The sequence below is a fragment of the Selaginella moellendorffii genome, unplaced genomic scaffold (genome assembly GCF_000143415.4).
Source record: "Selaginella moellendorffii unplaced genomic scaffold, v1.0 SELMOscaffold_59, whole genome shotgun sequence".
Classification (NCBI taxonomy): domain Eukaryota; kingdom Viridiplantae; phylum Streptophyta; class Lycopodiopsida; order Selaginellales; family Selaginellaceae; genus Selaginella; species Selaginella moellendorffii.
This window is the reverse complement of record NW_003314320.1, coordinates 632,187-651,857: the sequence shown is the minus strand read 5'-3', so window position 1 is coordinate 651,857 and position 19,671 is coordinate 632,187. Positions and strand designations below refer to the sequence as shown.

The 19,671-nt window shown below is 46.7% G+C and overlaps 7 protein-coding genes across 9 annotated transcripts; 3 read left to right on the top strand and 4 right to left on the bottom strand.

Annotated features, from left to right (window-relative positions):
* The first annotated feature begins 3,768 nt into the window (after nt 1-3,768).
* On the top strand, nt 3,769-4,957 carry LOC9644154 (ATP-dependent Clp protease proteolytic subunit). Its single transcript, XM_002983734.2, has one exon. The coding sequence runs from the start codon at nt 3,868-3,870 to the stop codon at nt 4,636-4,638; it is 771 nt and encodes a 256-aa protein (XP_002983780.2). The 5' UTR covers nt 3,769-3,867; the 3' UTR covers nt 4,639-4,957.
* Nucleotides 4,958-5,337: 380 nt separating this feature from the next.
* Nucleotides 5,338-7,631, top strand: LOC9643838. Its single transcript, XM_002983733.2, has 5 exons — nt 5,338-5,856; nt 6,178-6,630; nt 6,820-7,194; nt 7,246-7,313; nt 7,384-7,631. The coding sequence occupies exons 1-5, from the start codon at nt 5,374-5,376 to the stop codon at nt 7,517-7,519; spliced, it is 1,515 nt and encodes a 504-aa protein (XP_002983779.2). The 5' UTR covers nt 5,338-5,373; the 3' UTR covers nt 7,520-7,631.
* Nucleotides 7,597-9,808, bottom strand: LOC9643837 (aspartic proteinase-like protein 2). The gene is made up of 11 exons (XM_024688889.1): nt 9,724-9,808; nt 9,333-9,673; nt 9,136-9,265; nt 8,864-9,087; nt 8,573-8,800; nt 8,354-8,516; nt 8,236-8,303; nt 8,084-8,177; nt 7,950-8,028; nt 7,832-7,903; nt 7,597-7,777 (listed from the first exon to the last, which is right to left on the bottom strand). The coding sequence occupies exons 2-11, from the start codon at nt 9,593-9,595 to the stop codon at nt 7,626-7,628; spliced, it is 1,473 nt and encodes a 490-aa protein (XP_024544657.1). The 5' UTR covers nt 9,596-9,673; nt 9,724-9,808; the 3' UTR covers nt 7,597-7,625.
* Nucleotides 9,809-9,916: 108 nt separating this feature from the next.
* Nucleotides 9,917-13,244, bottom strand: LOC9643836 (oxysterol-binding protein-related protein 1A). The gene is made up of 11 exons (XM_024688887.1): nt 12,952-13,244; nt 12,300-12,894; nt 11,905-12,243; nt 11,768-11,846; nt 11,265-11,710; nt 11,060-11,215; nt 10,833-11,000; nt 10,647-10,787; nt 10,363-10,593; nt 10,200-10,313; nt 9,917-10,143 (listed from the first exon to the last, which is right to left on the bottom strand). The coding sequence occupies exons 2-11, from the start codon at nt 12,861-12,863 to the stop codon at nt 9,976-9,978; spliced, it is 2,406 nt and encodes an 801-aa protein (XP_024544655.1). The 5' UTR covers nt 12,864-12,894; nt 12,952-13,244; the 3' UTR covers nt 9,917-9,975.
* An 86-nt stretch (nt 13,245-13,330) lies between these two features.
* Nucleotides 13,331-14,526, bottom strand: LOC9643835 (60S ribosomal protein L19-3). The gene is made up of 4 exons (XM_002983624.2): nt 14,377-14,526; nt 14,189-14,311; nt 13,479-13,821; nt 13,331-13,421 (listed from the first exon to the last, which is right to left on the bottom strand). The coding sequence occupies exons 1-3, from the start codon at nt 14,486-14,488 to the stop codon at nt 13,502-13,504; spliced, it is 555 nt and encodes a 184-aa protein (XP_002983670.1). The 5' UTR covers nt 14,489-14,526; the 3' UTR covers nt 13,331-13,421; nt 13,479-13,501.
* A 33-nt stretch (nt 14,527-14,559) lies between these two features.
* Nucleotides 14,560-15,277, bottom strand: LOC9644153 (trafficking protein particle complex subunit 2-like protein). The gene is made up of 5 exons (XM_002983623.2): nt 15,203-15,277; nt 15,055-15,151; nt 14,917-14,995; nt 14,776-14,857; nt 14,560-14,732 (listed from the first exon to the last, which is right to left on the bottom strand). Exons 1-5 carry the CDS (start codon nt 15,233-15,235, stop codon nt 14,601-14,603), a joined length of 423 nt encoding a protein of 140 aa, XP_002983669.1. The 5' UTR covers nt 15,236-15,277; the 3' UTR covers nt 14,560-14,600.
* Nucleotides 15,278-15,279: 2 nt separating this feature from the next.
* Nucleotides 15,280-19,235, top strand: LOC9644152. 3 transcript variants are annotated; one of them, XR_002994070.1, is made up of 6 exons: nt 15,280-15,866; nt 15,941-16,065; nt 16,120-16,448; nt 16,528-16,559; nt 16,615-16,645; nt 16,712-17,183. XR_002994070.1 is itself a non-coding variant. In XM_024688890.1 (4 exons), exons 3-4 carry the CDS (start codon nt 17,655-17,657, stop codon nt 19,164-19,166), a joined length of 1,323 nt encoding a protein of 440 aa, XP_024544658.1. In that variant the 5' UTR covers nt 16,524-16,559; nt 16,615-16,645; nt 16,712-17,654; the 3' UTR covers nt 19,167-19,235. The 3 variants fall into 3 exon arrangements, 2 of the variants coding, with proteins under 2 accessions (XP_024544658.1, XP_024544659.1); XM_024688890.1 differs by lacking the exons at nt 15,280-15,866; nt 15,941-16,065; nt 16,120-16,448 and adding an exon at nt 18,544-19,235 and having other exon boundaries at nt 16,524-16,559; nt 16,712-18,354; XM_024688891.1 differs by lacking the exons at nt 15,280-15,866; nt 15,941-16,065; nt 16,120-16,448 and adding an exon at nt 18,544-19,235 and having other exon boundaries at nt 16,532-16,645; nt 16,712-16,785; nt 16,837-18,354.
* Nucleotides 19,236-19,671: the final 436 nt, after the last annotated feature.

Genomic DNA, 19,671 nt, shown 5'->3' with positions numbered 1-19,671 from the left:
CCCCCCCCCCCCCCCCCCCCCCCCCCCCCCCCCCCCCTCCTCACATGGCAGTGGTAAATGCCACCACTCGGACTTGCTATTTGAGCTATCACATGAAAGGGAGTGGCACTATACCTCCCTCTATGGTTTGGTAATTTGAATGTAGTTGTGCTAAATATGATAGTTTGATTCATAGCCAATTCCTACATTTAGCCACTTTACTTTGCAATTATTGATCTTAGTTTTTGTTTTTGTTTCTTCATATTTATATTTACTCTTTTTAGACTTAAGTGGGTTGCTAGAACACGTGCAAGAAGGCAATATTTATTGAGAATATTGCCATCTATACCACAAAAAACAAAGGCATAGCATAGGTAAAGGAACCTTTTTTCAAACTTTATCAAGCAATTCTCAAAAAAGTGAGCAAACTAAAAATCTTAAGTAGATAGAGAATTCTAAATTGCTTAAAGATGATTCTGAGAAGGAAGAGGAGTAACAACAACATGAAGAAGAGCCTTGACCCTTTGAAAAGTCAAGTTGCACAAAGAAAAATGGCTACAAAAGAACTAAATGTAGCCAATAATGGAGTTAAATAAGGAAAAGTAGAAAGCCAAACCATGAGCACATGAAACTTTTGGATACAAGCTCATTCAATTGTTCCTCAAAGTTTAAAGTGAAAGTTGTTTCAAATTTGCTACAATAGCTGACAATCAAAAAAAAGTTTCACCTCTCTAAATGCTTTTATGGCACATGATCTCAAATCTACTGGTGTGATATTGTAGACAAATTTAGATTTTCTATTCAATAGCAAAACTTTGTGTAAATAGAGTCCACTAGTAAAGGGTTTAGCACTCTTGAACGAGAAAAGAACTTCTTGGAATGAGATATGGCAACAGCTTGACATAGAATTCAAGGTTATTTTGAGGGATGAAATTTATACGGAATGAAAAGAGGTTCTTTCCAATCAGATGCTACTGGTGTAGAAAAAAATTCACTGATTTGGGAAATTACAGGAGATGGAAGATGTTTAGAGAGCAAAAGGGTAACCCCTAAACACAACTCATATATTGGACATCATTTTGATTTTCAGTCCAAAAAAAGCTATGTAAGATTTGAGGCTTATGAAAGCAATATCTTCCTATATTTTTGTTACAATTTCATGAAGAAGGTGTAAGAGGATCTTAAAATACCTGATATTTTGTGTGATTCCATAGAAATCAAATTGATTTAAGATCAAAAGTAAGTTGTTGCTATGCAGATTGTGAATCTTATTTTTAAATATTTTTAAAGTGATATGGGATCAAGGTTAAAGAGAAAATGTATATAGCAAAATTTGGGGTGTCTTTTTTTCAAATATTAATGAGATATGCAAAAAATATAATAATTAATGATAGTGTTAGTCTTTTATATACATACACAAAATTTATCCTTTTTTCAAGGCATAAGGAAACCTTTGAACAATTAGTAGAAAGGAAGTCTTCTTTGCCCTATGGCTTGATGGTGAAGTTGGGAAAATGAGTGTGCAACTAGACACTTGTTTAGAGCCTATGGTCACAAAGGGCTCACAAGTTTTTCAAATTAAGTCCTTAAGGTCTTTTATTCTACCATGATCCTAAGAGATGACTAAATTATCTTTTTAACATTCCTCGGTACAATAAGATTTGATCATAGAACCCTTTAAATCCCAAGTTTTGGATGCATCTCTTACTTTTAGAACCTTAGGGAGGAACATTATGACTTAACAACCTGATATAGGTACCTTTACTCCCCATTTCCATTCTAAAAGGAAGGCATAAACTTTTAGGAAGGAGCAAGGATTAATGAGCTACATGGTACTCAAATAGGACACCATTCCACATGAGTTGGGAACACTATAGTTGATTTCTTTTTCGAGAATGGAAATTACTTTTGAGCACTTTACTAAGTGGCCTCTTTGGCACCACCCAAGTCCATGCTCACTCCCACCAAAGCCCCTAACCCCTTAACCTTAACCTTAAGTTAGTTTGGAAGCATCACTAGAGAGTTCTTTCAAGACTAATTTTTGCACCTCATTATCCTTACTATATTTTTGGAAACCCCCTCCTCCTCTTATATAACCTATAGATTATACTACTTATGTTACTCAAACCCAAGGATGCTTAATTTCATATCTTCCAAAACTTGAAAAAAAAGAGCACTTTTATTTATACCCTTTCCTTTTATATTCTCAAACTACTTATAATTAAAATGCATATTTAAAGTAGGAATATTATGTTGAATTCACATTTTAGACTAGCCTAATTAATGGGACCACATATTTTTGGGAAACAAGCATAAAATTTCTCTATATTATGACCCCATTCTACAAGAAAAGATCTAGGAGTTCAAAGATCTTCAATAATAATCATGGTGAACATAAATAAGGGAAGGATGCCCTAGAATAATGAGGAGGTTCTTCTTGAAGTCATAGTTGAACCCTAGTAGCATACAACAAATTGACACCCAAAATGATATCATAAACTTGATGTAACAAAAGAGTGTGCATATATTCCCTAAGTTGCAGAGGTATATATACTATACACAACAACCAGACTAAAGACTTTAATTAACAAAAACAATTCATAAAGGCTGAGAACATGAGGCCTCTTGTAATTCCAAACTACAGATCATAAAATACCAGACAAATGAGATAAAGCTAAAATCCACCAAGCTTAAGACCAGATAACACTAGAGAATATTAATAATTTGTTCTCCATCAACTCCATATCATAAGTTGGGAAAGAGAGTGGTAATAGGAAACCTCCTATTATCTATGCATGTAAGAGGAGAAGAATAAGATATGTTTATTAGAATTTATTAGTTTTAGAAATGATTGACACAAAGCATTTCAACATCACTATCGTCATTTTAAGATACAATAGCTAACAATGATATTGTCAACCCTGACAATTGTAACAATATGGCTCAAGTCCACACCCACAGCCTCCTCCTTGACTGTGTCCACGCCTGTCTACACCCCCACAACTGCCATAGCTACTGCAGTGCAGTTGAGGTGAGATCAATATCCAGACTGAAGGTATACATGAGAGTGCTGGAGAATAAGGAGGTACATCACTAAAGCTTTCCTCCATACTGTGAGTAATCACAATAACATCAGCAAATGTCTTATCACAAAAGCTTCAATAAGACTATAAACATGATAGAACAATCTTAACTTTTGACTCATCCTCCAAATCAATTTGTTATTTCACCATGTTGCCACCCTAACTTCAGAGGTGACCTCATTTATATGGCATTCAAAGGCTTCTTGAAAACCATGCAAGAAGGCAACATTATGATTTGCAAATTATAGTGTTGCATCACCTTGCAAACAAGGAGGAAACGCCCTATGTCATCCCATCCATAATATGTGGCCACCATCCAGAAATGCTAAATCACATATGCTAAATCAGGCAATGCATTAGATGCAAACATTAGTTATATACTAGGTGTATGTAGGAGCACTTGATTCACAACCAAGTGCTATAACAATTGTTACACCCATTTAGAAGTTGTGCAAACATCAAAGCTAGCTGTTGCTCAAGCTATTAGGAGCTTGATCCTCACCACCACCAACAAGAATTTACTTAATATCACCAATTAAATGACCCTGTGAATAGATAAATTAGGATTACTAAGATCCATATTGTGGTACTAATATAGTATATGTATAACACATATAGAGATATTGGAGACTTTTTTTTTAATAATTTTTATACTTAGATCAAGTAAATTTATTTTGTAAATGTCTGAAATTAACTTGTTAAGTAATAAAAAAGGTGAACATACATTCAACGGTTTAGATTAAATTTGTGTTTCGCTTAGTGTGACCCTTTTGACCGTTTTGTACGGACATTAGGGTTAGGGTTCATGGCGTCCCGGCTATGGCGTCACGCCGCGAGGTGCGCTCTCTCCCCCCACCACCAGCGCCGCCTTTATGGCCTCATCCCCATGGTGATCGAGCACACCGCCCGCGGCGAGCGTGCCTACGACATATTCTCGCGCCTGCTCAAGGAGCGCATCGTCTGCATCCACGGCCCCATCGCCGACGACACCGCCTCGCTCGTCGTCGCCCAGCTCCTCTACCTAGAGTCCGAGAATCCGCTCAAGCCCATCCACCTCTACATCAATTCCCCGGGCGGCGTCGTCACTGCCGGGCTCGCGATCTACGACACGATGCAGTACATCCGGAGCCCGGTGAGCACGCTGTGCGTCGGCCAGGCGGCGTCCATGGGATCGCTCCTCCTCGCGGCGGGGGAGCCCGGCCAGCGCCGATCGCTGCCCAATGCGAGGGTGATGGTGCACCAGCCATCCGGGGGAGCCAGCGGCCAGGCCAGCGACATCGCGATCCAGGCGCGCGAGATCCTCGACATGAGATCCCGGCTCAACAAGCTCTACGCCAAGCACACGGGGAGTAGCATCGAGAAGATCGACCAGAGCATGGAGAGGGATCACTTCATGTCGCCCGAGGAGGCCAAGGAGTTTGGGCTCATCGATGAGGTGATTGTCCAGCGGCCGGAGTCGCTGGTGGCGGACAGTGTGGGGGTGAAGGCGGCGGCGGAGGGTGGCGGCGCTGGTGGCGGCGCTGGTGGTGGTGGTGAGAAGGCGAGTGTCACTGCCACTTCTTCTTCTACCAAGTGAAGTGAGTGAGTGAGCTCTTTGATTCTGGATAGCTCCACACTCTCAGGGATTGGAATGGAAGAACTGGAAGAACTGGATCAGGGAAAGAGAGTTTCTCCAGAAGTCTTGGAGGATGCTCCAATCCTCTCTCAAAACACATTTTTTTGTGTAAGGGAATGATTATGATGGTTTGGTTCGCGAGATCTCTGTCACTGGAGCTAGCAATTTTTGTATTTCAGCTTCTAGGTAAGTTACAAGCTCTTCAAGCAAACACTGGTGAGGTTAGTTCTTGGCAATTTGTGAAGAAGATTTCTAAGGAAGAGCTCCATATTTCTAAATATTTTGGGGAAGAACTCAATACTGTCTTCGAATTATAACGAGCCATAGCAAGACTAGCGCCCAGCCTGCTACCAGGAAGATCTCAAACGCCAGCACTAGCATGTAAAAAACCATGGTTGGAAGGCTTAGAAAAAAGAGAAACCTCAAACATAAAGTTTTCATGCTTTCTATTGACCTTGGAAAGTCATAGAAAATTTCGAAACGAATTTTTCAACAGTGTTTGTGTTTGTTCTGAGATCATCTAGGTAGCTATAGTTTTTCTACCATTGCTACATGACCCCAAAAACATGTATATATATATTGTTGAAAGCTCCTGGAATGTGTGTATAGATTTTATCCTCCTTGTCAGTAGAAAGGAAGAACTTTGGCATTAGGGTTTTGGGGGGTTTTGAATCCATGGGTTTTTGAGCGAGAGCGATGCCAGGGATCGCACGAGCGCTCATGAAAGCGACGACGAGCATTGCCTTCCCATCGTCGCCGCCGCCGCAATCCTTCCAGTTCCAGGCTTTTCTCCCACGCAAATCCCTCGCACAGGCCAGCAGCAGCAGCATCAATCGCAGCGTCTCTTCCGCTTCTCCTTGTTCTTCTTCTAGGGATTTTGCATCGCCGCTCTTGTCCACGACGCGCCGTTGCTCGCAAATCGCCGCCGCGCAGGGCCAGCATTTGGATGTGGGCGATGGCGCCAGCAGCAAGGAGGAATCCAGTGAATCCAGTGAGAGCAGTGGGCAGCAAATCCAGCGCGCCGGCAAGGCGGGGGCGGCGATTGAGAGGAGGCGAAGGGCGGCCGCTCCTCTGCCCGACCTTCTCACTGTCAAAGGCATTGGGCCTAGGAATATGGAAAAGCTCGTCGCCAAGGGAATAGGGAAGCTTGTGGAGCTCAAGCAGCTTTATCGTGACAAGGTACGCTTTGTCTAGAGTTCTTTTCCTTGGTTTTTGAGTAGAGAAGAGTTCTAGCTTTCTCTCTTGGGCTTGGAGAGATTTTTGGATTGATTTGGTCTTCTTTGTCTTAAGTAACCAGGCCGAGAGCTAGATTGTGGTTTGCTTCCAGTTCTAGATTTCTCTCTTCTTTGTTTTCTCGAGGCTTTGATTCATAACTATCTCTTCAAGTTAATCAAAACGTATCCATGCATGGTTTTTAATCTAAGGGGCTGGACTCGCTAGATTCTATCTATTTGTTCTCAATCATTTTTAAACTCACTCTTCGTTTTTCTTTGTTTCCAGTTTCGTACGGGTGGAACCGAGAAGCTGGTGGAATACCTTGTTGCCTCCGTGGGAGTACACAAGAATCACGCGAATGTGATCGCCTCCTTCATCAAGGATGCCGTGGACAAGGAGCTGGAGAGCAGCGGCCAAGCCTCGCAAGCCAAGAAGAGGCTCACCTTCTGTGTGGAGGGCAACATCAGCGTTGGAAAGACCACCTTCCTCCAGCGGATCGCAAACGAGACTTTCGAGCTGCGAGATCTCGTGGAAGTTGTCCCGGAGCCGATTGGGAAGTGGCAGGACGTCGGGAAGGAGCACTTCAATGTTCTCGACGCCTTCTACGCCGAGCCGTCGCGGTACGCCTACACTTTTCAGAACTATGTGTTCGTCACTCGGCTGATGCAAGAGCGTGAATCCGCGAATGGACTCAAGCCTTTGAGGCTCATGGAGAGGAGCGTCTTCAGTGACAGGATGGTAAGCTCTCAAGTCTTGTTTGAGCTCTCTTGCATTGCTTCGTTTCTAGTTCGTAGTTTTTCTTCTGGACTGATTGAAACGGGTTCTTTTCGTGTTTTGACGAGAGTTTTTGTTTTTCTCTTCACTTCTGCCAAGAGTTTTTCGTTTCTTCGTGATGTAGTAACTTACGCTGGTATGTCGCTTGCTCAGGTGTTTGTGCGTGCCGTGCACGAAGCAAAGTGGATGAGCGAGATGGAGATCAGCATCTACGACTCGTGGTTCGACCCGGTGGTAGCCGAGCTTCCCGGTTTGGTTCCCGACGGATTCATCTACTTGCGAGCCAGTCCAGACGCTTGCCTCCGGCGGCTCCAGATGCGAAAGAGACCCGAGGAGCAGAAAGTGACGCTCGACTACCTCAAGGGACTCCACGAGAAGCACGAGCAATGGCTGTTCCCAACCACGCCGTCCCCCAACAGCGTCATGTCTGTCAAAGAGTGGCTTCCAACTCTCCACCAGCCGCCGCCCAGGATCAAAGACCGCGTCTTCTACCTCAAAGGCGATCACGTCCACTCTTCCATCCGGGAGGTGAGAAGAAAAAGTTCTAAAGAGTTTGCAAGCTCTAAGCTTTCTTTTCAGGTCCCGGCATTGATCCTCGACTGCGAGGCTTCGATCGACTTCAGCAAAGACGTGGAGGCCAAAGCAGAGTAAGCAAAAAACACACAGTTTCTTTGATCACAAACGTTGTTTTCTTCCTCTTTGTTTTTTGTTTGCCAGATATGCTCGACAAGTAGCCGATTTTTTCGAGTACGTGAAGCAAACTCGAAATGTGGAAGCCGGCGTTCGTGACAATCTTTTGCTGCCAGCTGGGAGGCCCATTCTCGGCCCCGATGGGCTCGTTCTCAGGCCTTAATCCTTGGTGTTTCTTCTTTCTTTTCTTTTTTTTTTGTTCTTTCCTTCTTTCCACTACGTTTTGTATTTGACAGTAAGTTGGAAACGCGGTCTTTTTTTACTTGAAATCACAATACAATTACACAAAAAATGGTCAAGAGTGCCAAGAAAACATTCTGCCCGAGTTTACTACTGCCAGAAGCTTGGCCACGAATAAACGTTCCACTGCCACCAAAAGATTTCACCCCCGTGTCGGTGGAGACGTCCACGGTTGACGAGCCTGGAAAAAAAATGCGTCACAAAGATCTGGTCTAAACAAGAGAAAGAAACTTACAATCGAAAGGACGCCATCCAATTCGCCCCCTCTCCAAATCATACACAACGAGCTTGTTCTTGAGAACTAAGTCTGTGAAAATGAGGTTGCAGTCATCGCCGAGGAGGAAAAGAAATACCTCCAAAGATGGTGTATTGAAGCTCGCTCTCGGCTGATCCCATCGATTGCCATCCCATGCACCAGATTGGAGCATTGGCCTGTTCCACAAATAAATTACACAATTAAGCAACGTAGACACAAGCTACATCATACCGCAGAAGCTTGTCTTATCAGATACTCCGCTGGTGTCAAAGTCATTGACGCGCCCTCGAAGTACAAAACCACGTTTGGAAACAGCTTATAGATGCTGCAAGTTTTCGAGCGAGTTCATCAGTTCTCCGGAATGATAAAAACTATTAGCTTGCCTGCCGCGAACAACGAAGCATACGTTCCCTGTTACCCCAATGGGCGGAGTAGCAGCGGCGTCGACAATCTTGACAGACGAGTGTCACAAAGTAGAAAAGGTGCTACCACAAGACTTACCGCTTGAGTAAACGCTTGGTACGCCTCATCAGGAAGATAGGCCAGTGTCGTGCCGCTGTCAAAGATTGTCCCTTGCATGACGTCGTTGGAGAAGAGCTTGGGATCGATAGTGAGGTTGGCGTTGTTGACGGATATGCTTTGTAGCACGACATTGTAATGGCTCCTGCAAATTGGTTCGTGAGAAATAACGTAGAGAAACTCTTACTGAGTAAAAACTACATGTATGGAACCAGCGGCGTGTACTGGATGTCCGGCTCAATCACATTACCGAGAACCAAGATGCCACCGCCTCTCTCTCCCCCGTCCAAGCAGTGAGCAAAAACGTTCGGCGTTTTTCCCTGCTTAGCGAGCTGTGAGTTGAAAGAAAGGTCGCTTGCTCCAAATCCAATAATGCCATCTAGTGCTCGCTCCGAAGTCGAAAGATCGCCAGATTGTTTGAAGCCACACCTACAACACCACCTCCCAGTAAGTGAAAGCGCCAGAATTGAGGCAAGAGATAAAGATCAAAACCCAAAGATTACTGTTGCAGTAGCGTTCACCATGTAATGCAAAACGTCTTCCACGAGGTATCCGAGGGTCCCGCTTCCATCTCCATACTGGAACGAATAGCCACACTGGTTTTGATCGTTGCAGCCGGACTCCGAGATTTGCGTTATCAAGGTGCAGCTCGGATCCGAGCAAGGAACTTTGGAGCTGCTTGCCGAGGCCTTGACGTCATACGGAACAATCGGGATCTACACAGAGCCTCATCAATCACAAGTTCACAAATACTCTCGTCTCACCTTGAGGTCACTGAAAGCAGGACATCCAATGCACGGATGACAATTAACCCAAAGGAGGTCACTCCCAGTGTCCACTTGAAGATTGTATGTCCTTGGAGGAGTTCCCAGCTGCACTTGAGTGAAGTAGAGGCTGCCAGAAATTATAGTTAGCAGTGGAAACATAAGAAAATCGTATGACAGTTATTACAGTTACTTACCCAGCAATATATGGATCTGCTACTCCTTCCACTGGCAACGAGACCGCGCTGGACTTAAGCTTGACCATGCGTCCCCGATCGTGAGCCTTGAGCAGCTGCATATGTTCGTGCGTGATGCCCGTTCCATTCGTGCTCTTATTTGAACCCGGCTTTGTTGAGTACCTGTGTGTCAACTCGAACACACCAGGCATGCTGTTGATACGTCGACTGAAGCCATCCACCGAGCACAGCAACAGGACGATCAAAACAGCCAACAAAGCCATTGCCGGCTCTGTTACCGAGTCATTTAATCCAATCCTCGATTCTTCTCCTGCGAGCGATCACTTTTGGGAGCCTGCTTGCTGTCGCAGAAAAACTTTTCAATGCCACGAAATAAATTTAGCAATACTACCTCGTTTAGATCCGCAGTCATGCAGAGACGAAGGGATGGCGTCGTCTGAACACGAAACTTATAATACCGGCCATTCATCTGAAACCATCTACCATCAACGGCTAAGAAACAGACACGCAAATGTTAAAACTTTCGAGCGAAAGAACATGGGAAGCCGATGAAACTGCATGCATGCAAGCGCCCGAGAAATATGAGAAACAAAATTGACGTATCTTTTTATCAATTTGAAGAAGAATCCTTCGGGATCGAGCCTCAGTCAGACCCATCATCGGGCAAGCTTTGTCCAAAAATGTCGGGACAGTTGCTCCAGTCGCCCTGTGACCTTGCTTCCCAGTACCCACCTATGTACTTAAAAGTGCTCGATCCAATGTCCTTGTGAAACCATCGAGGTTGCCAGCCTCTCTCCTGCAACTTCCTAGCCTGCTACCACGGACACAGAATGAGCATCCCTTGAAGATGCAAAAACCGTAACATACCCTCCGCTGCTTCCCTTCCAACCGCAGCTTTTCGGAATTAGCCTGCTCGTATTCACCGTTTTCCAAATGTCGTTGATCAGGTCTCAGTCGGGAATCTGTTGGTGGCAGCTTCTCCTGCACGCTTTTACCATGAGAACTTGAGCGAATAAATGCTTTGAAAGACCTCGAGTCCTGGTGTGAGCTCGTTGACCGTGATTGCAAAAGAGCTTAAGTTGTATCTGGTAGGATAATCCGAAGGCAGGTTACGGGCCCAAAGCAGTTCCGCTTCGCACATAGGATCATAACCTCGCGGCTTCGTCGCCAGGTCTCCGTTCACGTAATACATGCTCCCGTCCCATTTCCCAAAAAGCGTTGCCAGCTTCTTATTTGCTTTGTTATAGACAAAGCCATGAATCTGGAAAGAAAGGTTCAGCACTTAATCTTAAAACGAGAAATAGAATACCTGACCTGATGAGGATTACGATCAATTATAGACAGCTCCTTGAATTTAAGCTTGCAGGACATGTCGCGGTTTCCTTGAATGCGCATTGTGCCGTAGTGATCACAGTAAAGCTTTCCTAGTATGAGATTGTAAATTGATGTGGTCACCTGTCAAGTACGGTGTTAGACCAATCCAAATGCCGTTTGAACTACCTTAGACCATTGAAAAACTTCTCCGTCATCGAATTCCAGGGTTAAAATTCCTACGGGGTCCAGCTGGATTGAACGCCCCCAAAATTTACTCTTTAGATTGCTGTCGCCCCAGAGTTTCCATCCACGTCCCTCACAGTGACAGGCTACCACCATGGGATGGTGACTGACCTGTACAGACGAAGAAAATCAGCATCAAGTAGCAGAGAAAAAAAAACTGACTGGCTAACCTTCTCGGAGAAAAATTTGACTCCCTTATCAGGATAGTCTGCTTCATACGTTTCTCCTAGCAAAGGATTGAACGGCTTACATATTCGACCATCTGTGGATGCATACCCGGAAACCGCAAACGCTGCGACGTACAAAATTCTCAGAAGACTATTACCCTGCAAATAGAACTTTTAAGAAGAGAAAATCACAAGGAGGCGGGCTTACCATTTGGCCGCAAACGGCCGCTCTATCAAGAAGATAAGAGTATTCCAGGTCCTCGAAACACTTCTGCAACGAGGAAATTGGTTCGTTGAAATACACCGGGAGGCACACTTTCGTAAGGTCCTTCCCAATATTATCTTTGATAATGGACCAAAGGCTGAATCCCTTCTCCTTCTCCTTTGGATCCGGTAGCTTTTTGCGTCTGTTAACGATGGGATAGTCTTGGCTGAACAGCTCCATAGCTGGATCAGGAAGTACAGCTCTGGGGGTGCTGAGTACAGGCGAGTCTCCTCCATCTAAAGGATCAGCTGATAACTGACGGTGAAGAAACGATGGACTCCGAAATGAGCCTGAGAGAGATTCGGCTGTGTCGAAATATAAGTCGTCATCGTCATCAGTTTCCGCATCGAGCATTTTGCCGTTGTCTTCCTCCGAATCCGATTCACTGCCTACAATAACACAGAAGTATAAAACTTAAGCATGGTTGACATGCTGTTTTTCCATACCGTGATCTCTCTCCTGTGGCTGATCTTCATGACTCCGAGACTCCTCCACTACTGTTGTCTCTAGCTCTACCTTTTCAGCCTGGAAAAAGTAAGACAAAAAGCATAAGCACGATCTAGGGGATGAAAAGGAGTACCACCTCTAGCTGATTCAACCTGTTCATCAAAAACAGGTACCTCTGCTGAAGTGGCGTTACTTTCTCCCTAAACTCCGTCAAAATTATGTTCTCGCAGTCCTTGATGACTCCCTGGCTGACGCCCGCTTCGATTAGCCTTTTCCTTAATCCGTCCGTCGAGATGGAGTCTTCTTCGTGCGGTTGGAGGCAAATTATCTTCGGAAGAAGATCTTTTCCAGCCTGCAGTGCCTCTAGCCAAGTAGCTCTGTCGTCCCTTGATTCTGCTCGCAGATGCAACGAGTTTGTTCCGGTAAAGATGTAGAACTTCTTGTCATCGGATTTGCTCTTACGAATGGACGCCACCTGGCGGGAGAAAATGAAGAACAAGTCTATCGTGGAAAGAAGAAAGAAACACGTACCATTAGATGAACATCACCAGAAGTTTTTCTCGGTCTCTTCTCGTTCCAGTGCTTCCTGGGCTTTCTCATGAGTTTCTGTGCCTCGTCTCCAATCACACGCACACCTTTCTGGAGCTCCTGGTTGACGTAAAGCTTATCAGGTCCGTGAACCTTGTAGTACGAGAGAACACCATCGTGAAGTACGAACCATCGCGACCTCCACCGCTTCCCAAAGTTGACCCACTTGTGGAGAACTCCAGCCACGTTGGGATTCGCGGCGCTGCTCCTCCCCTCGATCATCTCGTTCACTTCCACGCTCACGGATGGAGCTCGGGATGGGGCTCTCGAGAGCTCGCCCGATGGAGGTAGCTTTAGATGCTTGAGCTCCCCTGAATGAGCTACAAGAGGCGACTGCTCGGAGAATTTCGATGACGAGGAGCTGCTGGGATCCGTGAGAATCGGCAGCGGCGGCTTGAATTGCGTGCCATTGACTCTGGATGGAGTACCTTGTCCATGCCCGGGCATCGGCTTCGCCATTGAGCAGGCCGCCTTCTTCTCCGCGGGGGCGACGCAGCACGAGATCATCAATCACGCACGGAATTTCCAGCACCGAAATCTGCACCACAACGCAATCCACATTGAGCAAGGAATCCGGATTCCTCGCCCGACTTACCTCCGGGAGAGCGATCCCGCTCCAAGAACCCTAGAATTCCCCTGGCGCAATTCACAGGCGGCGATCCACGCCGCGGCGCCACGGAATTCCTGGCGATCATCTGCCGCCGGCTAGCGCAGATCCATCGCTCAGATCCATGCTTGGACGCGCGTCGGCGTCGGCTCGGCAACGACCCTTGCGCTTCCCAACAACACGGACTCACGAGCGAGCACTGCTTAATACGTCCTAAAAACGTGGTTCAATCGCCCACCGTCGGCTACGCCCAGAGCCAGCGGCCCAGATGTGAGCGGAATCTAAAGGGTCATCGACGGTGGAACTTATGCGAATATCCTCTCTTCTAAAAGCGAATATCTTCCAATCCAGCCTTGGAACATCATAGTTTATCGAATTGTTTGTATTCTTCGAGAAGGTACAAACTATAGTCATAATACGACTCCATTCGAGAACAAAACATCACAAGCTCAGTGTTCCTAGAGAGCTCAAAAGAGTGAGCAAAATTGCAAAGAAAGATCAAAGAAAAAACTTACATGTTGATAGTGATGAAGGAACTCTACTTCTGTGCCAATCGTTCTTCCCGGCGAGCGATCTTCCTCTCCCGCGTCGCCTTGTTCTTGGCGCGCCTGGCCTCGAATTGATCAGTGAGAGTCTTCTCGCGAGCTTTCTCGGCCTTGAACTTGTGAATGTTCTCCATGAGGACGCGCTTATTCTTGAAAACGTTACCCTTGACCTTCATGTACATGCTGTGGTACATATGCTTGTCTATCTTCTTAGCGTCGCGGTACTTGCGAAGGAGACGGCGAAGAACACGCATCCTCCGGAGCCAGACGATCTTGGATGGAAGCCGGGCTTCGCGAGTACCGTGTCTCTTACCTGAAAACCAGCGTCAGTCAAGAGAAAATCCAGAGAAAAGTTGGATAAAACGAGAAATAATCAAGAGGATCAAAGAAGTGGAAAAAGAAAAACCAGATCAACTAAGAACCCAGCAATCGATCAGAGTGACAAAACTAAGAATAAATCAACGAAGACAAGAATACAAAATCCAGATCAACTAAGAACCCGAGAAAAACCAAGGCCAGCAATCGATCAGAGTGATAACCAATCAAAACATCCAAGAAGTCAAAAGAAACAACCAAGAATCAATCAAACAAGAACTCAAACATAAAAAAACAAAGAACAAATTCGATGAAGGAAAATTAGATTAGATCGAACAAATCCAGTACGAGCTAAAAGAACCCACCTTTGCCGGAGTGGCGACCCTTCCTCTTGGCCTCCAGCTCGCGGCGAGCGCGAGCGCGAGAGTGAATCTTCTGGGGCTTCTTGATTATGAGCCCATCCTTGACGAGCTTCCGGATATTCTGCCCTGCGAGACACAGAAATTTCCAGCGTGAGGAGACGAGATCTAGAAATGGGGTACCGCAAACTTACTGGAATTCGCCATGGAGATCTCGTTGACTTCATTGGGATCGAGCCACACCTTCTTCTGCCCGCACTTGAGAACCGAGGCCGCCAGCCGCTTCTGGAGCGTAAGCGCCACCATCGCGCTCCTCCTCTCAAAACCCTAGCCGCCCTCCTAGAACCCTAATTGTCTTAACTTGCTTACTTTTTTTAGAACTTCAAATCTCAGCCGTCCATTCTAGGTCATCTTGGAATTACAATTGTCCAAACGAGCTCACAATAGTTTTCACTCGATCGCGAAACATTGGCGACGCAATTCTCTTGCCTGGAACGTGGAATGGATTTGAAGTTACGTCAATGTACGCAGCGTGAAATCGCTGGAAAAACTGGAAAAAACTGTAAAAATCTGGAAGCAAAATCGAAGCTTACAGTCTTGATGTCGAGATCTTTGAGCTCCAAATCCGAGGTAACAAGCACGAATTTGACTCTTGTGTTCGTCATGTAGCCATAGCTGCGAGTGATCCAAGGTCGAGTGAAAAAAGGAATTGACAAAAAGGGGGAAGAACTCACACTTTGTAGTCCTCGGCTGGATACAAGAGTCCCAAGAAATTGTCATTGAGATTCGTGCCAGTTCTTCGCAAAATACTCGCTGGAGAGAAAGTTCTTGAAGAAAGATCTAGAAAGGAAAGAAGAAATGAAGAACCAGACCTTTTTCATCGAAGACGTCCAGCGAGCAGTGGACAATGTAGTGGAATTTGAGCACATCGTCTCCTCCCGCGAAGCTTTGGAGGTAGAGCGGATTGTTCTATCGATCCAGAAGGTGAATTCCACTCACATTTTCAAGGATCACGCATACCTGCTGCCCCACAATCGCCACGCACAGGATCATCGCAAGAAGAACTAGGGTTCTTCCCTAAAACCCTAGGCGTGGAGAATTTGATGCGGAGAAAGAGAGCGCGACCGAGGAATGCGCTTGCTCTCTTACGCGGATGACTGCGACTCCGACGAAGGTGAGTCGGATCTAGAGGGCGGGCGGAGGAGAAGATCTCTCACCGGCCGGGGCGCGATGCTGCGCTACTTGAGCCGCAAGATCCACAGGTATTTCAAGCCGGATCCGTCGAGATTGCTGGGGATTTTCCTGCTGCTGGGCTCGATCTTGCTGCTGATGGTGTATCTAGGGGAGAATGGAGGCATCCTGCTGCCTTATTCTCGCGATCCAGCGATGGAAAACCATCCATTTGCTGGATTGACGAGCCTAGTGATGGTCGCTGGGCATGCTGTCTACACGAGTAGGATTTGTGCCAAGGCAAACGAGGAGAGCTCTTGGTTCTTGGAGCCTTATCAGAGAAACTCTGGACAGGCTGCTACGTTTCTAGAGCACATCCATCGAGGTGTGGAGGCGGCGTCTAGAGACAATCAATCGTTACTTCTTTTCAGCGGAGGAGAGACGAGGAAAGAAGCTGGGCCTAGGAGTGAAGCTCAGAGCTACTGGAGTGTGGCGGACGCGAATGACTGGTTCGGTATGTTCCATCTTTTTCTCGCTGGTTGATTAGCTATGGTCCATTGTTCTTAGATTTTTCTTTTCTTTTCGCAGGACATTCTTCCAGCGTTCGTGATCGAGCAGTCACAGAAGAATACGCAAGGGATAGTTTCGAGAATTTGCTCTTCAGCATTTGCCGGTTTAGAGAACTCACTGGACAGTATCCACAAAATATAACTGTAAGTAAGAGCTCCTTTTTGGACGTGATTGTTTTTATATCTCTTGTGTTCCAGGTTGTGAGCTACCATTTCAAGCAGCACAGATTCGTGGCCCTGCATCGTGCAGCTTTGAAGTTCCCTCGTGAGAGATTTGCATACCTCGGAACGCTTCCAGCGATTTCTACAGCGGCCGCGGCTGCGAGAGGAGAGCTTTTTGTACAAGAACAGTTTAGGAAAGACCCGTATGGATGCATTGGACAACTTCGTAAGAAGCGGATCAAGCGCGATCCTTTTGCGAGGCTCATCCCGTATCCAGCAGGTTGTCCCGAGATTGCCGACTTGTTCACGTACTGCGGCAGCAGCGTGATATCCCGGAGGCTACCATGGAACTAGAAAGAAAAATGGTAAGCTTTTACTTCATCTCTAGCAGCTTGCAAAGAGTTTGTTAAGTGCATAGTCAAGTGCTCACCACTTCTACTGCAGAAACTCGTAATTCAAGAACAAGAGACCAAGATGTAAGATTTCTATTCGAGTAGCCAAGTGTTCTCACATTTTAACCTTGTACTGCAGGATGCATTGAAGAACTTGAGAAAAAAGAAAGGTGCGATTTTTCTTTTGGATAAGTAGTCCTCCGGGTTTCTCACAGCTTTTACTACCGCTACTGCAGAGAATTGCCACTTCCCTCGAGAAACTCCCACGTATGGGATGATTACATCACTCCTCAGTTCAGCTCCAGACAAGGTTCGCTCTCCCCTGCGCAAAACACATCAATCAGTTAAGAGATTTTGCCAGCGAAGTACTATCACGACGGCAGATCCATCTTTCGAACGGAAGGAAAAGCTCATCCTTTTCGAGGAAGGAAGAAACAAGGGTCCATCAATCGTCCAGCCAGCAAACATGGCTAAACAGGAAGGACAGGCAAAACAGGAAGGAGAAGCCTCCATTCTTTCTAGCAGAGGTTTCGCTCGCTCGCGCAAAGCTAAACGTGGACAACTTGAAGACGATGGTGGTAACATATCACACACACAAACCACGATTAGAGAAGCTTACAAACGATGCTAATCGCGAGAAGCTTATATTGGAATCCAATCGCGAAAGCGCGTGGTTCGCCCCAATGCGCGCATGGTTTTGTTTTGTTTGCCCATTGCTCCGGCTGTGCGCACGGTTTGACCGCGCAATTTCCTGGGAATAGTTTAGACCCGTGGAATCGAGCCCGTGATCTCCTCGTGGTTTAGTTTAGGGCGTGAGCCAAGTTTAAAATCTCTCTCTCTCTTGTGTATCGCATTGTCGTCGTCGTCTTGCGCGAGCGAACTACTACTATCTCTTTCTTCTCATAAATCGCGCCCTTGCAAGCGCGCTCCTTCGCGTTTTGTTTCGTTGCTAGCTACGATCACTGGCCAGGGCAGCAGGCATGTGGAATTCAATGGAGCGCAAACAATCCCTCCAGTGGAGCGCGTAGCAGCCAGCATTGTCCCATTCGGATCATCGCGCGCTCGATCTACTTTCGAAATTCTCTCCTCTCTCTCTCTCTCTCTCTCTCTCTCTCCCAGGGCGAAATTTCGAAATATTTCGGGGTTTGATCGATCGCCAGGGCGGCAGCGGCAGCGGCGATGCCGGGGCCATGGCTTTCTTGGACAAGAACGCTCTCGTGCAAATCCGACACCAAGGATGTGGTCTACGATCCCAAGCACCAGCGGCATTCTTCCAGGATCCAGCCAGCGCTGGCGTCGCCGGTGGTCAATCCAGTTCCATTCCACGCCAAGGGCAAGAACCCCGGTACCAAATCTTCCGCGCAGCCTCAGCATTCCTCGTCCCTGATCAGTCGATCGTCGTGCAACTGCTCCAATCTCAAGGACATCGTGCACGGCAACACGAGGGTGATCCACAGGGCGTCGTCGTCGGGGAGTCCACAATCGATCAAAGACTCGGCGGATTTTCTCAACGAGGTCTCGCAAGATGCCCTGTTCTTGGAAGATCACGATAATCACCACTGCAACAGCGCGTCCCCTTGCGGCGATGCCCCTTTGCTGCTACCATCCTCCACGTCCTCGTCATCGAGCTCGAGCTCCGGCAACCATCGCCAGGTGCTCGTGGTGTCGCGCAAGAGATTTGGGGGCTCTTGCAATGGCTGCAATGTGCTCGACACCATGGATTCCATGGTGGCGTCGTGCAAGGATTCGTTGTCCGTGGCCTCCGCGGCGAGCATGATCGCTAGGAATTGCAATCTCCCGCATATCAGCTGCCAGAAATGCGGGGATTGCTTCACCAAGATCGATGCTCTCGAGCACCATCACACCATCCAGCACGCAGGTATCTATAATCCTGGCTCTCTTCCTCTTCTCTTTTCCATTTCGATCTCTTCCTCTCTTTGATCGACTCGATATTCTCGCGATATCTTTACTTCTCCCGCGATCGATGTGTTCTTGATCGTCGCAAAATATTCTCTCTTTGATCGACCGTTTCCATGATCATTCTAATTCTTTGTGTTGTGTTCTTCAGTGTCGGAGCTGGGGCGCGGCGATTCCTCGCGCAACATCATCGAGATCATCTTCCGCAGCAGCTGGATCTCGAGCAACAGCTCCATCGGCCGCATCGAGCGCGTGCTCAAGGTCCACAACTCCCAGCGCACGCTCGCGCGATTCGAGGACTACCGCGACAGCGTGAAGCTCCGCGCCAATTGCATGGCCCGCAAGAACGCGCGCTGCATCGCCGACGGCAACGAGCTCTTGCGCTTCTACGGATCCAGCGTCGCGTGCCCGCTGGGAGCGCACGGATCCAGCAGCGTCTGCAGCCTCGCGCACTGTTCCATCTGCCGGATCATCCGCTCGGGCTTCGTCTCCAAGAACACCAAGGGGATTTGCACGACCGCCACGAGCAGTAGCGCTCATGTGGAGGAGAGCTTCGGTGGCAATGCGGGCAAGAGGGCGATGGTCGTGTGCCGGGTGATCGCCGGGAGGAGCTACCGGACGTCTTGCTCGACGAACGGCATAGGGGAGATCTCGGGCTGCCCCAACGGCTACGATTCGGTGGTGGGCGGGATTGGATCCGACGGTGGGAGCTTGGTGGTGTTTAATCCCAGGGCTGTGCTTCCTTGCTTTGTTGTAATTTACAAGTGTGGTTAAGTTTTTCTTTTCTTTTTCCCGTTGTAAGAGACTATTATCATTATCGAAATATAATTATTAAAGTTATTATAAAAATGTTATTATTGAGTGAAAATGAATTATCTCTTTTAATCTTTCTGGAGGTGTATATGCCTATGATTGAAGTGGATCCAAATCATGGACTCCAGATTTTTGCTAACTGGCCATCTCTTCTCTTTGGCTTCTTGGGTTAATATATGGTTCATAATGACAGGAGTTGAAGAAGCTGGGTCAAAGAACAATTAGGGGGTGTTGTTCCCTTGTCACAAGATCTCATAAACAAGCTGTTTGTCTATGATTTTTTGTCAATGCAGCAATAAGAGAAATAAGTGGGAACTAAGTCAATGGGAGCTCCTGTTCATGCAGCAGGAGAAATAAGTGGGAACCAAGTCAATGGGAGCAACTGTTCATGTGTTGAAACTGGCTGGCACATGAAAATAGTGAACCAGAATCATGGTGTTGTCTAAAGTGATTTGTTTTTTTCTGT